Source organism: Diaphorina citri, unplaced genomic scaffold (assembly GCF_000475195.1).
Source record: "Diaphorina citri unplaced genomic scaffold, Diaci psyllid genome assembly version 1.1 scaffold659, whole genome shotgun sequence".
NCBI classification, from domain to species: domain Eukaryota; kingdom Metazoa; phylum Arthropoda; class Insecta; order Hemiptera; family Psyllidae; genus Diaphorina; species Diaphorina citri.
Window position 1 is genome coordinate 48,439 of NW_007378092.1, and position 19,061 is coordinate 67,499.

The 19,061-nt window shown below is 36.2% G+C and overlaps 5 protein-coding genes and 1 long non-coding RNA gene across 8 annotated transcripts in view; 4 read left to right on the forward strand and 2 right to left on the reverse strand.

Moving 5' to 3' along the window:
* Positions 1 to 136, forward strand: part of LOC113468156 (dipeptidase 1-like) — a 27,894-nt gene extending 27,758 nt beyond the window's left edge. The window contains exon 5 of the mRNA XM_026824866.1: positions 49 to 136. Within this exon, the coding sequence (XP_026680667.1) occupies positions 49 to 126 (78 nt within the window). The 3' untranslated portion in view covers positions 127 to 136. The remainder of the gene's footprint in view (positions 1 to 48) is intronic.
* LOC103510943 (dipeptidase 1-like) overlaps positions 1 to 2,793 on the forward strand; it is a 10,036-nt gene extending 7,243 nt beyond the window's left edge. The window contains exons 5-8 of the mRNA XM_008475648.3: positions 620 to 704; positions 1,230 to 1,305; positions 1,747 to 1,885; positions 2,353 to 2,793. Coding sequence (XP_008473870.1) covers positions 620 to 704; positions 1,230 to 1,305; positions 1,747 to 1,885; positions 2,353 to 2,469 — 417 coding nt within the window. The 3' untranslated portion in view covers positions 2,470 to 2,793. The remainder of the gene's footprint in view (positions 1 to 619; positions 705 to 1,229; positions 1,306 to 1,746; positions 1,886 to 2,352) is intronic.
* Positions 2,685 to 8,012, reverse strand: LOC103510945 (inactive peptidyl-prolyl cis-trans isomerase FKBP6). Of its 2 annotated transcripts, XM_008475650.3 has the most exons (10): positions 7,684 to 8,012; positions 7,238 to 7,445; positions 6,745 to 6,937; positions 6,323 to 6,547; positions 6,017 to 6,108; positions 5,551 to 5,723; positions 4,998 to 5,118; positions 4,258 to 4,413; positions 3,626 to 3,873; positions 2,685 to 3,485 (listed from the first exon to the last, which is right to left on the reverse strand). In XM_008475650.3, the coding sequence occupies exons 1-9, from the start codon at positions 7,758 to 7,760 to the stop codon at positions 3,646 to 3,648; spliced, it is 1,473 nt and encodes a 490-aa protein (XP_008473872.1). In that variant the 5' UTR covers positions 7,761 to 8,012; the 3' UTR covers positions 2,685 to 3,485; positions 3,626 to 3,645. The 2 variants fall into 2 exon arrangements, with proteins under 2 accessions (XP_008473872.1, XP_026680661.1); XM_026824860.1 differs by lacking the exon at positions 2,685 to 3,485 and having other exon boundaries at positions 3,531 to 3,873; positions 7,684 to 8,011.
* Positions 8,013 to 8,156: 144 nt separating this feature from the next.
* On the forward strand, positions 8,157 to 16,586 carry LOC103510954 (major facilitator superfamily domain-containing protein 1). Its single transcript, XM_008475662.3, has 7 exons — positions 8,157 to 8,425; positions 13,791 to 13,941; positions 14,102 to 14,227; positions 14,534 to 14,742; positions 15,013 to 15,223; positions 15,443 to 15,656; positions 16,485 to 16,586. The coding sequence occupies exons 1-7, from the start codon at positions 8,293 to 8,295 to the stop codon at positions 16,584 to 16,586; spliced, it is 1,146 nt and encodes a 381-aa protein (XP_008473884.1). The 5' UTR covers positions 8,157 to 8,292.
* On the reverse strand, positions 9,702 to 13,027 carry LOC103510946 (phosphoglycerate kinase). Of its 2 annotated transcripts, XM_008475651.2 has the most exons (4): positions 12,974 to 13,027; positions 12,789 to 12,844; positions 11,190 to 11,347; positions 9,702 to 11,024 (listed from the first exon to the last, which is right to left on the reverse strand). In XM_008475651.2, exons 3-4 carry the CDS (start codon positions 11,300 to 11,302, stop codon positions 9,890 to 9,892), a joined length of 1,248 nt encoding a protein of 415 aa, XP_008473873.1. In that variant the 5' UTR covers positions 11,303 to 11,347; positions 12,789 to 12,844; positions 12,974 to 13,027; the 3' UTR covers positions 9,702 to 9,889. The 2 variants fall into 2 exon arrangements, with proteins under 2 accessions (XP_008473873.1, XP_026680663.1); XM_026824862.1 differs by lacking the exons at positions 11,190 to 11,347; positions 12,789 to 12,844; positions 12,974 to 13,027 and adding an exon at positions 11,099 to 11,183 and having other exon boundaries at positions 9,702 to 11,022.
* LOC108252604 lies at positions 11,386 to 12,669 on the forward strand. The gene is made up of 2 exons (XR_001809553.2): positions 11,386 to 11,677; positions 11,963 to 12,669. It is a non-coding gene; the product is annotated as an uncharacterized LOC108252604 (long non-coding RNA).
* Positions 16,587 to 19,061: the final 2,475 nt, after the last annotated feature.

The following is a 19,061-nucleotide window of genomic DNA, read 5'->3' on the forward strand; positions in this document are numbered from 1 at the left end:
TATCTCACTCAGCATGTTATCACTAACCTGTTGAACTTCCACTTTCAGTTCTGGGCAGCATATGTACCTTGTGAGTCTGCCTACAAAGACGCCATACAATTAACTCTAGAACAAATTGACGTCTGAACAATCTGAACCAAAGAGATTCCTCTTTGGACGTCCACACTTGCTGCCACAGGCCACTTGAATATTTTCAATGGTCTGAACAATCTGAACCAAAGAGATTCCTCTTTGGACGTCCACACTTGCTGCCACAGGCCACTTGAATATTTTCAATGGTTATTTGAAAGAGGGCCTCTGAGTGAAATTTTGTATGGCTACTTGGCTAGTTGATAATGTAATGTAAAATTTATTATCGGTAGATTGAGGTTCGAATCTCAGCAGTGACGAACAAAACTGAGTATGGAGGAGGGCTAGGTATTATTTAGTCCTTTTCTTAGTCTCATTTTTTTTTTCTTTCTTTTTTAAATAATGAAAAAGAAAATGTCTTATTCTTAGTATGTAGGTACTTAGTGTCTGTTTTATTTTTGTTGACTTTCTTTTTTAAATAATGAAAAAGAAAATGTCTTATTCTTAGTATGTAGGTACTTAGTGTCTGTTTTATTTTTGTTGATACCAGGCATTGAATCGAGGCCTAGTCATGGTGAATTTCTACTCTCAGTTTCTAACTTGTAGGAATGTCTCTTCGATACAGGACGCGGCAGGTAATATTTCAAGTTTGTAATGTTTAGAATCTGCTTAAATGTAATATCTTGACTAGAAAAGCAAAGTAAGCATCTCCACTAATTTAGCTTTTATTGCACATTGCATACATAGATAAATACACGGCGTTCACACAAATTCTAATGTGAGAAACGGTCGTGTTCTAGAGCGGGTTCGATTCCCGCTTGAATTTTATTTTAAACACATATAAGGTTCGTTCTCAAAATCAGATCCTAAACAGATATAAGGCGGGCTTTCTCATATTCTCCTCCTTTAGATTTCGGGACAATAAGACCCCTTGCTACTGTACCGTCTTGTAATATTACTAATAGAGAGCAATGGATAATGTTGTTATTTCATTTTCAATGATCCATAGGAAAATTTTATTGAAATAATTTCTTCTTTCTTCAGAACATATCAATCATATCAGGGGTAATATTACTAATAGAGAGCAATGGAAAATGTTGTTATTTCATTTTCAATGATCCATAGGAAAATTTTATTGAAATAATTTCTTCTTTCTTCAGAACATATCAATCATATCAGGGAGGTGGCAGGAGTAGACAGTGTGGGTCTAGGAGCAGGTTACGACGGCATCAATTAGTAAGTATCTAAATCTATTTATTTATTATAATTTTATTTCATCTAACAATTATTTCACAAGATCAATAAACCTTAAGCTGAATCCTCCTCGCCTAAAACTTCAGCGAAAATAGTTCAAGTTTGTGTCGACTGAGGAGGAGACAGCTCAGGTCAATGGCGATGGTATTTAATCCATAACCATTAATAGTTATAACTTAAAAGTGTGTATTTATTATTATTTATTTTTTCCTTTTGGCCTACAGAGGACCACGTAATTCTTCTTTTCTATATATAAAAAAAAACACACATACACACACACATGACCAGCAACTCTGGATTCGTACTTTATTCTTACGTTCATTTATTATTATTATGCTTTCAGCACACATACACACACACATGACCAGCAACTCTGGATTCGTACTTTATTCTTACGTTCATTTATTATTATTATGCTTTCAGCACGCCTACGGGTCTAGAGGACGTGAGTTCATATCCCGCACTATTCGCCCAATTGGTCGGTTCTGGCAAGTGGAACACTGAAGATTTGAAAAAGTTAGCCGGTCTCAATTTTCTCAGGGTGCTTAAAGAAGTAGAGAAGGTGAGGATTGTGTAATTTATTTGACATCATATTTATTGACGCCACATCAGTTAAGAAACTCTTTTTTTTTTGAGGTTCTTTGGCGGAACGGCTGGCTTTTTTCTACTCTCAACCCTGTCTTTCTTCTCTCTTCACTTTTGGGACGACAAGACATTATTTGTTGAGAGTGTTATACAGTTCAAACCTCTTAATTAAATAAAAATAATCTCTTTCTCAAATCCTGAATCATGCTTTACTGGCCATTTCGGGGGTAAATTGAGATCTGTATCTGCAAAGAGACTGTAAGCAGCACGAACGACCTACTGCCCGTAGAGTTAAAGCGCTATTTCAAAAAAAAAAAAAAAAAAAAAAAAAAAAAAAGCAGCGCGAACGACCTACTGCCCGTAGAGTTAAAGAGCTATTTTAAAAAAAAAAAAAAAAAAAGACCAGTAAAGTAGGGTACGATAACTGTATTATTTACATTTCAGGTAAAAGACGACATGGCAAGGTCTGGGGCTGAACCATTCGAGGATAACATTGCCACCAAATATCTCAAGGGTAGAACCAATTGTACATCCGAAGATCCCTTCCAGAGGAAAAACTAGCGCAGGACCTCCAATAGTTCGGATCCAATGAAAATACCCTTATGATCCAGATTTTTTTCCAAAGTGTTTCACTGCCTTTTTTTTTTTTTTTTTTAATTCGTTGCCATGAAACAGCTTTTAATATTTTTAGATTACATATAGGGCTTTACAGTTGATGGTCCTGTTGATGGTCTCTAGAGGAGATTAGAGCTACTTAGGAAAAAGAGTTGAGAGAATGGAAGTGAGGCTGAGAAAAGGGCGAGAGAGTCCTTTGCTTCACTACAAGTAGTTAATAATTTAGAATTTATTTTATTGAGGCTGTGTTTTGCTTGGTAGTACAGTGGTCAAAGTAATTAGGTAGGTCGCGATCGTAAGCTCAATCAGGACAGTTGTCAAAGTTACAGCTGAATTACCTGCCTGACGAAATTGATATCAGTATTACAATTAATTTTAGTTAGATATCTAACTTCTTAGATTAATTTCCTTAGAAAAAAGTGTAAATAATTTAAACGGAAGATTTTAAAATAAAACTTCATCATAATTATGCAGTAGGTTTAATTTGTATATTTTTCATTGTTAGAATAATGTAGGGATTATGTAATGATTTTTCTATTTATTATTGTTTTGTAAAATATATCAATACTCCCTGTTCTATGTCTACTCGTATGTCATTTAGCAACCCTCGTTTGTTCTGTTTTCCCCCGATTAGGAAGGTACTTTCCAGAATATAAGTACCTATCTACAAGAAAAAATAATATTGATCTCTTTAGAAACTAAAATAATAAAAAAGTAAAAAAAGGTCCCTTATTCACTACGTTTTGTAATATTGTTAATCGTTTCGTACATACCTATATGAATAATATGGCACTAATTATTAGGTCAACTTTTAGGTGTGAGTAGAATTTCCTATCGTATAGATATGGTCCTATATTAAACGCATTTTTTTTTTCTTTTTTTTTTATACAATATAGGTATGGAACGAAAATGACTTATGATGAAGAACCAGTTCTGAAATCAATAACAGTCGGAATAGTCACCTTAAGAATTTCCTATCGTATAGATATGGTCCTATATTAAACGCATTTTTTTTTCTTTTTTTTATACAATATAGGTATGGAACGAAAATGACTTATGATGAAGAACCAGTTCTGAAATCAATAACAGTCGGAATAGTCACCTTTCACATGTAGATCCAAATCAAATTGTCTTGGTCACAATAATGTTCTTATCCACTGTACACGTCAATCCCATTTTATTGGCGATGCTTTTTATAATGTCAATGTCTCTCCTGGAAAATTCTGCTGTTTCTCCAAAAACATCTTCATATATACCTTCTGCCATTCTGAATTCGCTCATCCTTATTTCCATAAGTTTCTCAAAGTCACCAACATCGTAACCATCGCTTTCATTTGATTCCTCCGTATCCTAGAAACGTAAAATATCACATTTATTTAATTTATTTTTTAAAAGATGACTGCTTCACCGCCGTTTTTTATTTCGTTACAATGAAACATCTGCTACAATAGACATTTCATGAGGTTTTACTTTTACTGATTAATTATTCATTAGAGTACCTACAGAACAAGCCCAGAGTAGAACCAGTTAGCCAGCCTAGTTTGTTTAAAGGGTAAAGCAACTGCCTTGTGACCGCTAGTTTACGGGTTCGATTTCCGCCCGAGGCGAATATTATCCTGAATAGATAAGGTTCGTTCTCGGAACGCCTGGCATTCTCTTCTTCTCGATATCAGAACGATAAGACTTCCTTTGTTACAGTTCCCTCTATTAAACCTATTGAAAAAAATCCCATACCTGGATTTCTTGGAGAGTGGCTGGCCTCACTTGCTCATGCTCTTGATAGGCGATTCGTACTACATTGGAATGTTGACTTGGTGAGGAACTGGAGGAAAACATCTTCATACAACGGGCTTTGGTCTCCTTCTGGTATTGTTGATTTCCGAGATCAGCCTAGGCAGAGAGAATATGGATTGTCACTTTTTTCCATTTTAATAATGGCCGATCTTACCACTGTCAACATTAGTGTCAAAGGTTTTCTTTGACGTCACCCATTTCATTTACACAGGCCAGTCAGTATTAACTGAAAACTCTCTGTGGTAAGATGGGACATAAAACATTTAAAATGTGAATCTCAGACTATTTATAATGAAGCGGAGAGCCTCTACACAATTATCTGTGATCACCTAGTGACTCTTTTGCCATTTTTTCTTGTTCAATGATAGTAAACACGGACTCAAGAAACAGCCAAAAATTCTTCAACTCACACAGGAATTGAACCCGGAACCTCTCGTATTCAAAGTGATACCCACTCCATATCGGAGAAACTTAGACCCCTTGCTACTGTACCGTCTTGTAATATTACTGTTGTTGTTGTTGTTGTAGCGGCTTTAGCTTTCGCCGAATGGCGATAGCAGAATAAAGGAAAGATGTCTTTTTTATCTGCTATACACCGGGGTGATGGTCTCTAGCTCTAGCCATGTTAAATTGGCTGGCTCGTCCTGAACCGCAGTCGGAGAAACTTGATTATTACTCACCTTGAGAATTTCTTTATCAATTTCTGCTCTCACAGAATCTTTGGCAGCGAGTTTCCTCGCAGTTTTGAGATGCTTTATAGCGGACGTCCACTCTTGAAGTCCAATTAGTGCTTTGCCCCACCTGTCATAAAGAAACCAAAATTTAATAACGTGGTTTTGAAGGTCACAACCCTGTCCTTGTGGTATTTAAACAACCAAGGTTCAATTTAACTAACCTTGTTTATTTATCTAGTTAGCTTGAGGGGTAGCGCGTCTGCCTTTTAAGCGCTAGGTCGCGGGTTTGATTCCGCCCGGGGAGGATTTTATTCTAAAGAGATAGGGTTCGTTCTCGAAACGACTTGCTTTCTCCTGTTATGTCTTCCTTCTCTCTCCGCTTTTGGGACGATAAGACCTTAGCAGTTACAGTTCCCTCTATGAAACCTCTTTCAAATAATAATAATAATTAATCTTTAACTAAACTAGATTATCATCCTCCCTTACAGATTTTTTTTTGACACAACATAAAGGTACCTACATCTTTTTTTTTTTTTTTTCCTGACAAAAGACTACTTACACGAAAAATAACTTAACGTCCTTGGTGGCAAAATGACTGGCAAACTGAAGTGCTTTTGAAGCACAATCACAGGTGAGCTTGTATTGCTTGTTATTATTATAGCACACCATGAGATTCCTGTACACTCTGCACAGGTACTCTTCCAGTTGCATTTGGTCCTCATAGTTCGTCACCTGAACAGTAAGATTTTGTAAATTTGCAATTAATTAGCGTTACACTTCCAGTTATAGCCATTTTTTCCCCCTGATCCCTTGTGTGCCGCGTCCATTTTAGTTTAGGACTATTGCACTGTATAACAGCTAGCTGATGAGGTCTATTGAGCCATAAACCAAACTGCTGTTTTCAACTCTTCATAATTACCTAAGTTGAGGGGAGGGTTTTTTTTACTACAGGATACCTTTATCAAATTTTACTGTAAAACTTGACCAATCTCTTGATTCTCTAGTAAAGTAAAAAAATAAATTACCTGAGTATTGATTAGTAATTTGACTGCATCCCGATATCGTCTCACAGCACTCACTATGTTTTTATCATTGAATGCATTTTTCCCACTAGCACCTACAATGAAAAAAAAATGAACAAGATTTTTTTACTTTCTATTACAAAGTATAGAAGTTTTTTTTTACAGGTAAAACCAGGCTACTACTACTGACTATTCTTTTTGTACCTCAGCAAAACCAACAAAAACATTTTCTTCCTCTCTCCCTCTCCTTGTTCCTTTCTGAATAAATAAATAATGGGACACTATGGGAGTGCTAATCAAACTCCTTACCTAGTTCTTGTGCTCGTTTGAGAACCTTGGCAAATGCTGGCTCTTCTACTTGTGAATCAATGAAGTCCGATTCAATATCTGCAGAGCTTCTAACTACTTGTGGATCAATGGAAAAGTTTATCAAATGGACTTCAAACAGTAAATCAGCCTTAGCAGGGATCCTTGGTGGACATCCAAGAGCACCAAAACATAGCTCATAGCTTGCAAAGAAGTCAGACTTTTCTCCTGTAAGATGAAAAGTTATTTGATTAGTAGGGTGTAGCCCATAAGTATCTGCACATCACACACACACACACACACACACACACACACAACATATACCACCATTAAATAATAATATTATGATTAAATTAAAATAGTAATTGAATTACCCTGAAAATGAACCCAACTTCACCTTGAAATACCACTCAAGTTTAAACTACCTTTTTGCATGGATAATATGGCATATTCAAATGCTGGAATGAGACCAGATGAACCCAGTTGGAATCTTTCAGGGATACTCTTCCTCAGATAGGTAATATCAATTGGGAGTTCATTAGCTTCTGCATAGTACATGTAGTGGACTTGCACATGGGCTCCTAGCACAGGATTCTCTCCAAATCCCTTTTCTTTAATCTGGAATAGAGAAGGAAACAATAATACAAATACATGTATCTACTCAATGTACTTACTTCTGTTTTTTCATAGATAGGTAATTTGTACACTATTAGATAGGTACATAAGATTTATCAAGACTTTAGTAAATAATACTAAGGCTTGGATCTACCTTGAGCATTGTCTCCAATTTGTACACTATTAGATAGGTACATAAGATTTATCAAGACTTTAGTAAATAATACTAAGGCTTGGATCTACCTTGAGCATTGTCTCCTACAACCACCTGTAAGCTAAATAATCTCCAGTGTCATATCTTACCTTCTTCATAAGTTTTCCATCTTGAATTTGTTCTTTGCCATATGGTACTGGCACCATGTCTTTGCTTAATGGATTATTGAGCAAATCCAGATTTGCAAACTTCAACAGTGCATCATAATTATCATAATCATGTTCTGCATCATATGTGTCCTCAAATTCTTCATCTGTTTTATTGAATACCAGTTCACATCCATCTTTACTTAATGCCCTGAAACAAAATCATACAGGTTTATAGTAGATGATCCTTTTTTAAAGAGCATAACAGAATAGATACCATCTTTGCACTCTGCTTTCAGATAGCACCGCTGAGCCTATATCTGTATCTTAACTTCTACACAAAAAAAAAAACCACATGGAACCTGTCATGGTTGCTTTTGTTTCCAACAATGCTTTTCTGATGCACACAGATCAAAGACCTTCATGTGATTAGGATTACCCATACTTACTCAAGATCAATTGGTTTGGCTAATTTCCTTGAGTGAGCTTTCATTTCCATGATTGGATTTTCACTTTCACACTGCATGATTGCACAGGTTCAACAACAAATACCTACAGATACAGTTCAAGCTCTGCTAGCAGAAACAGGAGTAGTAGGTTTATCTTACTGCTATCCGTAGGATATTAGTAGAAATGCAAAATCCCTAATCTCTGAGTGAGGTCCAGTGATTACTGTGGTGGCTGTGGCTGCTGTTCCTGCTGTTGGACGATGGAGTCGATGGACGTCTGGACGAGCATACGACAAAAAATTACGAGCAATGAGCAGCTGCATCTTTGAGGAGATAACTCGACAGTATTGCCAAAATATCCTGAATCCGAATGCACGGTACACAAAAGATTGCGTACGGTAATTTCATCGTAGTAGGCATATGGCAACGTTGTTAATCTTTTGAAATTTGAACAAAAATTTCTTTGTTTATTTTTTATCTCTTGTACTCTTGTTCTCTCTTCTCCTGATAACGAATTAATTTATGCTAATAAATTAAATTTTGTACTGTTCTTTATTCTTTACTTATGAGTGTTGTACGATCATCAGCCCATTTTACTATTTGACAAACATGAGCGACAATCTCTCATCCTATAGCAGAGAGGATGGGGTGGCATCTCACAATAGACCAATACGATGGACTCACCCCCATCACAACATCCAACGGGTGTTAGCCCTTCTCTTGATGTGTCTTCTAGGATTTGGTAAGTTGAATTTAAATTCTAAATGTTTCTTTAAAATGGACAAAGAGTAAGCAGATAAGAAGGTCTCCATGCTAAGTATAAATGCATTCTTATTCTTGAGACCAAACTGTTAGACCATGTCTCATGGACCCCCAAAGGTCTGGTAAAATCCAAAATGGAATGAGAAAATTTCTTTTGTGTCAAACAAGTTTGTTAAAAAATATCAAAATTGGACAAAGAAATGGAATGAAAAAATTTTAATTTGAAACTTTGAACTCTTTCAGAATGTCCATATAAAATTTATTAACCCGGTTGGGTGGAAGAGCTCACTAGGTGAGAATCCTGCCATTAAAGCCTTAAAAAAAAAAAAAAAAACCCTCCCCCCCTGCTCTTTTTGTCTAATACCCCAAATCTCCTTTAGGAGGGGGGGATAAAAAAGATGGCCCAGGGTCTAGGCTAGGGTCCATGGTCGCCGTTGTGTACGCGCACTCAGACAGATTCGACAGTAATAATAATAAAAAAAAATGATTCAATATCTGCAGAGCTTCTAACTACTTGTGGATCAATGGAAAAGTTTATCAAATGGACTTCAAACAGTAAATCAGCCTTAGCAGCGATTCAATATCTGCAGAGCTTCTAACTACTTGTGGATCAATGGAAAAGTTTATCAAATGGACTTCAAACAGTAAATCAGCCTTAGCAGGGATCCTTGGTGGACATCCAAGAGCACCAAAACATAGCTCATAGCTTGCAAAGAAGTCAGACTTTTCTCCTGTAAGATGAAAAGTTATTTGATTAGTAGGGTGTAGCCCATAAGTATCTGCACATCACACACACACACACACACACACACACACACACACAACATATACCACCATTAAATAATAATATTATGATTAAATTAAAATAGTAATTGAATTACCCTGAAAATGAACCCAACTTCACCTTGAAATACCACTCAAGTTTAAACTACCTTTTTGCATGGATAATATGGCATATTCAAATGCTGGAATGAGACCAGATGAACCCAGTTGGAATCTTTCAGGGATACTCTTCCTCAGATAGGTAATATCAATTGGGAGTTCATTAGCTTCTGCATAGTACATGTAGTGGACTTGCACATGGGCTCCTAGCACAGGATTCTCTCCAAATCCCTTTTCTTTAATCTGGAATAGAGAAGGAAACAATAATACAAATACATGTATCTACTCAATGTACTTACTTCTGTTTTTTCATAGATAGGTAATTTGTACAATCAAATTTGATATTAATGAAAATTATTCCCACAGGTACAATTGGGGGTCACTTTCTTGCTTTTCACATTTTCTATAGAATCCTACTTTTAATATAGTTAGGTACAGTACCAAGGAAGGAACATCTAAACAAATGGGGTTACATCAAACAAAAAAATCATCAAGTAATATACCAAACTATATTTTCAGCAACAGTGTACACATTACATGAAAAATATCAATTTCTCTTAGTTTACTTGTTAGATAAAGCATCTACTCCTGGTAGAACCTTGCCTTCTAATAATTCAAGACTGGCACCACCTCCTGTGCTTACATGACTCACTTTGTCCTCAGTATTCCATTTGGCTGCACATGTTGCAGTGTCTCCACCACCAATTATTGTAATGGCTCCCTTAGTGGTTACATCCACTACAGCATCCATAATGCCCTTAGTTCCCTTAGCAAAATTCTCAAATTCAAACACTCCTGAGGGGCCATTCCATACAATGACTTTAGCACGAGCAATTGGCTCTTTGAATAACTCCCTTGATTTGGGTCCAATATCAAGCCCCATCCATCCATCAGGTACTCCAGACTCTACTGTAGCTTCCCCAGTCTTAGCGTCTTCAGCAAACTTATCAGCAGTTATAAAATCAACAGGGAAGTGCAGTTTTACATTGTTTTTTTCAGCCTTTTCCACAAGCTTCTTGACAATCTTGGCACCTTCTGGATCATACAAGGATCCACCAATGTTCATGCCTTTCAATTCCTTTAAGAATGTATAAGACATACCTCCTCCAATTATCATTTCATTGACTTTGTCCAAAAGGTTCTCAATGAGTTGGATTTTATCTGCTACTTTGGCTCCACCAAGAATAGCTAGGAATGGCTTTTCTGGATTATCCAAAGCCTTGGAAAAGTAATCTAATTCTTTTTTCAAAAGAAAACCAGAAGCCCGTTGTTCAAATCCTTCTCCTAGCATTGAACTATGTGCTCTGTGTGCAGTTCCAAAAGCATCATTTACATAGATATCTCCAAGTTTTCTTAGAGATTCTCGAAACTTTTTGACATCCTCTGCAGATGCTTTTACTTTTTCACCAGCAGCATTTACTCCCTTGCCTTCTTCTTCAACATAAAAACGTAAATTTTCTAACAGGATTATACTCCCAGCTGGAGGATCTGCACAAGCTTCCTCTACTTTAGGTCCTACACAGTCATCTAGGAATGTTATATCTTTCTTCAATAATGTTTTCAATTCCTCTGCAACAGGCTTTAGTGAGTATTTCAAATTTTTACTGCCATCTGGTCTACCCAAGTGTGACATGAGAACAACAGACTTTGCACCCTTATCGAGTGCATACTTGATTGTATCTAAAGCAGCTACAATCCTTTGGTTGGTAGGTCACAAAACACGAAACTTTTGGTTAAGATCGGTGCAGCGGTTGGCGGCATTTCGGCCGCTTTCTTTGGTTGTTGGTAATTTTACCTTCTTTCATGGGAACATTGAAATCGACTCGCATTAGTACACGTTTGCCTGCGAGATTTAAAAGGTCCTTTGGTTGTTGGTAATTTTACCTTCTTTCATGGGAACATTGAAATCGACTCGCATTAGTACACGTTTGCCTGCGAGATTTAAAAGGTCAACACTCAACTTATTCAAAGCCATTTTGAGTTTTTCTTCACTTTAACTGACTCACAACACAATAAGGATTTAAGGATTGGCCAAGTGCCGACAGAACAGAATTTGTTTGGCTGCTTTCTAAAGTCTTTTTTGCTTCTGTGGTTCTAATACTGATCAGCAAAATCGGTATTTTCTTTTGTCAAAAGTAAATACTGACAAAGCGAGTTCGAAATCGTCAGGTTCCTTGGATCTTCCTTTGCGCACAGACAAAAATAAATCAATTTGTTTTAATTTATGAAAAAACATGTCTCCCCTACTTGCAGAGCTGCGGAGTCTGTAGAGGGACGACGTATGTTGAATGCATCATCAGATTCAGATGATGCACTTCCTGAGTCAAATTCTCCTTCACTGAGTAGACCTGTAAGTATACTTTTTTATATTCAATTATATTTACTTGTAGGTTTCTTCAAATGTCCATCAAATATCCACAATCCACAACAATATTTTATTTTTTTTTTTCATATTATGAAGTACATAGATATAGAGTTGGCTACTTGGCTATCATAAAGGCAGCCCAGATATTTGTATAAAAAATATCTGGGCAAATTGCATACTATATCTCAATAATGTGCTTTTCGTTTATATGTTTTTTTTTTTTCCTCGACTTTCACAGTTGATTTTATTAATTGTATGCTTCTTTTTCAGAGCATCAACACTAGTCAAGAATCCAAATAATGCCAAGGCAGCTGGACCTGCTGGATGATGGATTTCTGGCATGTAATCATGTTTTTCATGGGATCAGGTAAAACTCGTGAATTAAACAGTGAATTCAGTTCCTCATATCACACTTTTAGTGCTCTTTTGTACATTTAAATTTTATTTCCATTACCCTCTGTTATCGGTTATCGTATTTGGTTATTTTGTAATATTGTATATCTTTGCGGTGCTGTAAAGTTATTAAGGTTTGGTTACATTATACGCATATTGCGATGTTGTAAGAAAACCAACATATATGTACCTACGACATACATTACTTCCGAAGTGGTACGTGTGACCTATGTTTTCATTCTACTGTGTAAAAATGAAGACCATGAGAAAGTACTTACGTACATAATATTAATATAATACATAATATATCAATGTCCTAGGTGAAGACTATACTTTTTTTTTAAGTTATTTAAACCTCACATTACTCCCAAACTAGTTCACACAATTCTTTATTATGATGGCTTCTTCTAGATTAAAATATTCCGGAATTAAAATAGGCCCTCAATCGGATTTCCGGGAGGCGCCTGATTTAGATGGAGCTCTTCAAAATAATCAATTGAAATTCAAGAAGAAACCTCACCGAAATAAGTGCAAGAGTTTAATGTTTAGGTAAGCATCAAATAAAAGAGAGAGAGAGAGAGAGAGAGAGAGAGAGAGAGAGAGAGAGAGAGAGAGAGAGAGAGAGAGAGAGAGAGACACTCAACTTGTTCAAAGCCATTTTGAGTTTTTCTTCACTTTAACTGACTCACAACACAATAAGGATTTAAGGATTGGCCAAGTGCCGACAGAACAGAAGTAATTGAAAATTCTGATTACTTAGGTACTTATCGAAAAGTCAAACGGAGGTCACTATCACTTGATTCATTTGCAGTCGCGTTTCTTTTCATTCAATTTGATTATACGGTGTTGCCAGATGTGAACAACAAAATAATCGTACATTTTCCTACACTTATCGAAAAGTCAAACGGAGGTCACTATCACTTGATTGCTTCATTTGCAGTCGCGTTTCTTTTCATTCAATTTGATTATACGGTGTTGCCAGATGTGAACAACAAAATAATCGTACATTTTCCTACAGGTTCAATATTACCGTACAGTCCCACGGTCCATGAAAAAACTTCGCACTCTGCATTTCGCACTTCGCATCGCAAAAGTTAATCGATCGATGGCCCAGGGTCTAGGCTAGGGTCCATGGTCGCCGTTGTGTACGCGCACTCAGACAGATTCGACAGTAATAATAATAAAAAAAACTTCGCATTTTGCACTTCACAATATTTTTTTTTTTTTTTGCATATTATGAAGTACATAGATATAGAGTTGGCTACTTGGCTATCATAAAGGCAGCCCAGATATTTGTATAAAAAATATCTGGGCAAATATTCCACATGCATACTATATCTCAATAATGTGCTTTTCGTTTATATGTTTTTTTTCCTCGACTTTCACAGTTGAGCGTAATTAAATTTTATTAATTATATGCTTCTTTTTCAGAGCATCAACACTAGTCAAGAATCCAAATAATGCCAAGGCAGCTGGACCTGCTGGATGATGGATTTCTGGCATTATCTCTACTAGTAAGAAATGAGTTTTTTTTTACTACTAATTTGTGCCTCTTGTACTGCTTCTCTGAGCATTAATTAATATTTTCTTTGTTTCAGGCTCATATTTTTGCTATATATCTAGTAAGAAATGAGTTTTTTTTACTACTAATTTGTGCCTCTTGTACTGCTTCTCTGAGCATTAATTAATATTTTCTTTGTTTCAGGCTCATATTTTTGCTATGACAATCCCTCTTCATTGGAAGAACATTTTACAACAGACATGCACCTGACTAACGCTCAATATATGAACTTGTACTCGTGGTATTCGTGGCCTAACGTGATATGCTGCTTTATTGGAGGCTTCTTGATTGATAGGTAGATACTCCTACTTTCTTATTCTGACCGAGAGTTAGGTACATACCTATATTAAATTCAATATTTAATTATTATTATTATTATTATTATTATTGTAGGGAAATCTTCAGTTTCTAGCTTTCTATTGTGAGAAAATAATGATTGTTTTTCTTTATTTCAGGGTGTTTGGAATTCGAATGGGTTCAACTATCTATTCAGTTCTTGTTGTCATAGGACAGCTGGTATTTGCTTTGGGCGCTTATGTGGATTCCCTATTTATCACCATATTGGGGCGTTTTATTTTTGGGTAAGAAATTAGGTTCGTTTTTCCACTGAGAGTATTGATCAAGCGTGCCGGGAGGCGCGCGTACGTCCAAAGTTTGAAGCGCCGCACTGCGCACTGCCCGGTCTATAACACGAAATTAAATTTTGAGCTTTTTCGGCATTTCTTATAAAATATGGACAAAACTTTACTCCTAAAGTTTTACAACTCTCGACTTGACACGACGGCGCGGCGTTAGCTATGCTGGTTCTACTACAGTAGCATATAATCATACATACATACATAGTGATATCTAGGCTAGGTTCTAGTTATTTTCACTTTTTATTTCAGTATCGGAGGAGAATCTCTAGCTGTGGCTCAAAACAGTTATGCCGTACTCTGGTTCAAAGGCAAAGAACTGAACATGGTGTTTGGTTTTCAGTTGAGTTTGTCAAGAGTAGGATCTACAGTGAATATGTTTGTAGCCGAACCTTTGTACAAGTATGTTGAAAAGTTTGGACTCATTGGCTATCAGACGCTGGGCATTGTGCTACTACTAGGTAAGAAAAAAAGGACCTACACACTCGTCTTACTATTATGTACATTGTACATATTAAATTTTATTTCGTATCTTACTTTTATTTTTATAATGTTTCGGTCCTGATTGATATTAGTTCAATCTTCAAGCTTGCCATTTATTACAGGGTTGGCATAAAATTAGCTTGGTGTTTGAAAGGATTACCCTTGCCCCTCATACACCAGTCATTTTTAGCCCGTCCTTCCTTTATTATTATTTACTTACTGAATGTTATTTTCAATTTGTTCCACAGCCGGAATGACCTGTGTTCTATCTCTACTGTGCTCTCTACTGCTCGGATGTATGGACAAAAGAGCCGAGCGTATTCTCAACAGGAGAAATGCAGGAGAAACGGAAGTAGCCAGGCTAAGTGATGTTAAACACTTTCCTGTTAGCTTTTGGATGGTGGTAGTTATCATAGTGTCTTACTACACGAGCATCTTCCCGTTCGTATCCCTTGCGCAGTAAGTTCCACATACGTACATTTTTTATGTTAAAAAAGAAGTCGATTTTGACACACTGTACTTTATAAAATTCGTAAAAACCTTGTTATAAAAACATGGATTTTCAAAAACGTGTAACAATCTTTCACAAAAGGGGTATTTCACTGATAGAAGGAGGTTCCTTTAACCCCCTCAGTCTAAATAGCCCTAACACTGAACATTTCCTTTTGTTTTTGACAGAGAGCTCTTCGTGAAACGTTTTAACCTGGATTCAGACGCCGCTAATCGTCTGAACAGCATTGTTTACACAATCTCAGCATTCCTATCGCCACTCATGGGTCTTGTCGTGGATAAAACAGGACGGAACCTATTCTGGGTGTTCATATCTTTAATGGTATCCATTGTATGTCACTTCATGGTGGGTCACACCATGATAGATCCTCACATCACAATGGTAAGCTGCTTCCAAATAGAAAAAAAAACTTTTTTAATGTAATCAGAGGAATAATCATGATCATTTGAAACCTACATTTTTTTTCTCAATATTCTCAAAAATTAATTATTATCTATAAATATTCTTGAACTATTAAACCTTGATCTTTGATATTTCATAACTATTTGACCCCAGACTTTGATATTATCACAATCAAACTTTTCCAATGTAAATAATGGGTAGTATGTAGCTACCCATTATAAAGGTAATAAAGAATTTATTGATATATTGATTCATAAAAATTGTACTTGTCCTCTTTTGGAGTAGGTACCTCTGTAAATACTTTTTTTTTGTATGTATGTAAAAAATAGTGTAGAACTGCAGAGTCCAACAAAACAAACAGTTGTTTCAATTTATTCAGTAAAAATATTGACTTTTTTAAAGAGGTTTGTTAGAGGGAACTATAACTGCTATCGTCCTGAAATCGAAGAAAGAAGGAAGACAGGATAGGAGAAACCCAACTGTTCCGAGTACCAACCTTATCCCTTCAGGATAAAATCCGCCCCGGGCGAGAATATAACCCGCGGCCTAGCGCTTACAAGGCAGACGCGGTACCAACCAAGCTAACTAGGCTGGCGATATATTACTTTTGTTTTATGTCTGTCACACAAGGACACAAGTTTTTGTGTAATAGAACATTACAAGAAGCAGCAGTTTGCTAGCTAACTTTAGGCTTTTGGAGAATTACCTGTCATTTTAATGCAGCACTGATTTTGATCTTGATAAGTCTGCTTGAGATACAGTATATATAAAAAATCAATAACATATTCCTGTTTGATTAATTTCCAGGTGATGATGGGAATCGCTTATTCTATGGTGGCATCTGGTTTGTGGCCTCTGATTGCCCTGGTCATTCCAGAATATCAACTGGGTACTGCATATGGCATGTAAGTCATCTGTAGATCCATTTTTATTACTTTCCTTATCCTATAGGAAGGAAAGTAATGTAATCGGGTCAAATTTTCGATGGTCAGTTTTCAGTGCCAAAACATCATGTTTTGAGGTCCCTGGAGCCTAAATCCAAAGTTTCAGCCATTGGTCCGTGTCACCGTGTGTGTGTCTGTCCGTCTGTAAACAAAATACCTATCTCAAGAACGGTAAGAGCTAAAGACTTGAAATTTGCTATGTAGGTCACAGTTTTGAGGTCCCTGGAGCCTAAATCCAAAGTTTCAGCCATTGGTCCGTGTGTGTGTCTGTCCGTCTGTAAACAAAATACCTATCTCAAGAACGGTAAGAACTAAAGACTTGAAATTTGCTATGTAGGTCACAAAACACGAAACTTTTGGTTAAGATCGGTGCAGCGGTTGGCGGCATTTCGGCCGCTTAAAAAAAAAATCCGATGGATGTGAGACTGATTAGCTGATTACTTAATTAATTTTATTAGTTATGGGACAAGAATGATATTTGAGTTCAATTTATTGAAAAGCATGTACCTATATGTACTCGCATTTATTTTAGGGACAATGTCTAAAGACGCTTATATTATACTACATACTATTTTATGAGATATTTGTATACATTTAAAATTATTTTATAATACCAATAAAACAAAATAGACAAAAGATATAGGTACGTAGTTTTATTTAAAGGTACCTATATTGAGTAAAAAACTTCCTATTGCGGAAATGACCTCAATACACCCGCAGCATTTTCCGCTGAATCAACAAGTCAACCCTTTACAAATTGCTTGAGGGGGGAAAAAACTTCTTAGGCGCGTGTATTATGCCGAACACGAAAAAATCTTTACAAGAAAGGATATTAATTTTTCTTTGTGAGTTGTGAGCCACTTGGTTGAGCTTAGGTTTACACCTCGAGCCGTTTGCTTAAACTGGCTTGCGAATGCCGATGTCGATTTGTTCAGCATAAAATGAGAGGAACCTAGATTTTTTTCATTTTTTATGGGTTCAAATTTCAAGCCTGCGTTCACACGTAAATCAGATATCTGAAGGCCATTTGCACAATATTGTGCAAATGGCCTTCAGATATCTGACTTACGTGTGAACGCAGGCTTGAAATTTGAACCCATAAAAAATGAAAAAAATCTAGGTTCCTCTCATTTTATGCTGAACAAATCGACATCGGCATTCGCAAGCCAGTTTAAGCAAACGGCTCGAGGTGTAAACCTAAGCTCAACCAAGTGGCTCACAACTCACAAAGAAAAATTAATATCCTTTCTTGTAAAGATTTTTTCGTGTTCGGCATAATACACGCGCCTAAGAAGTTTTTTCCCCCCTCAAGCAATTTGTAAAGGGTTGACTTGTTGATTCAGCGGAAAATGCTGCGGGTGTATTGAGGTCATTTCCGCAATAGGAAGTTTTTTACTCAATATAGGTACCTTTAAATAAAACTACGTACCTATATCTTTTGTCTATTTTGTTTTATTGGTATTATAAAATAATTTTAAATGTATACAAATATCTCATAAAATAGTATGTAGTATAATATAAGCGTCTTTAGACATTGTCCCTAAAATAAATGCGAGTACATATAGGTACATGCTTTTCAATAAATTGAACTCAAATATCATTCTTGTCCCATAACTAATAAAATTAATTAAGTAATCAGCTAATCAGTCTCACATCCATCGGATTTTTTTTTTTCTCTCTCTCTCTCTCTCTTTTATTTGATGCTTACCTAAACATTAAACTCTTGCACTTATTTCGGTGAGGTTTCTTCTTGAATTTCAATTGATTATTTTGAAGAGCTCCATCTAAATCAGGCGCCTCCCGGAAATCCGATTGAGGGCCTATTTTAATTCCGGAATATTTTAATCTAGAAGAAGCCATCATAATAAAGAATTGTGTGAACTAGTTTGGGAGTAATGTGAGGTTTAAATAACTTAAAAAAAAGTATAGTCTTCACCTAGGACATTGATATATTATGTATTATATTAATATTATGTACGTAAGTACTTTCTCATGGTCTTCATTTTTACACAGTAGAATGAAAACATAGGTCACACGTACCACTTCGGAAGTAATGTATGTCGTAGGTACATATATGTTGGTTTTCTTACAACATCGCAATATGCGTATAATGTAACCAAACCTTAATAACTTTACAGCACCGCAAAGATATACAATATTACAAAATAACCAAATACGATAACCGATAACAGAGGGTAATGGAAATAAAATTTAAATGTACAAAAGAGCACTAAAAGTGTGATATGAGGAACTGAATTCACTGTTTAATTCACGAGTTTTACCTTCGGCCGCTTTTTGGTTCTACTGACTAAACGGTAAGAGATTAAAAAAGTTACCTCAGAACACCCCCCTACCCCCAAAGTCATACCTGAAACCCCCAATAAAGTACTTTTCATTGCCATCGGAGTAACGGTTTGCTGTATTTTGACCTCATTTCGGT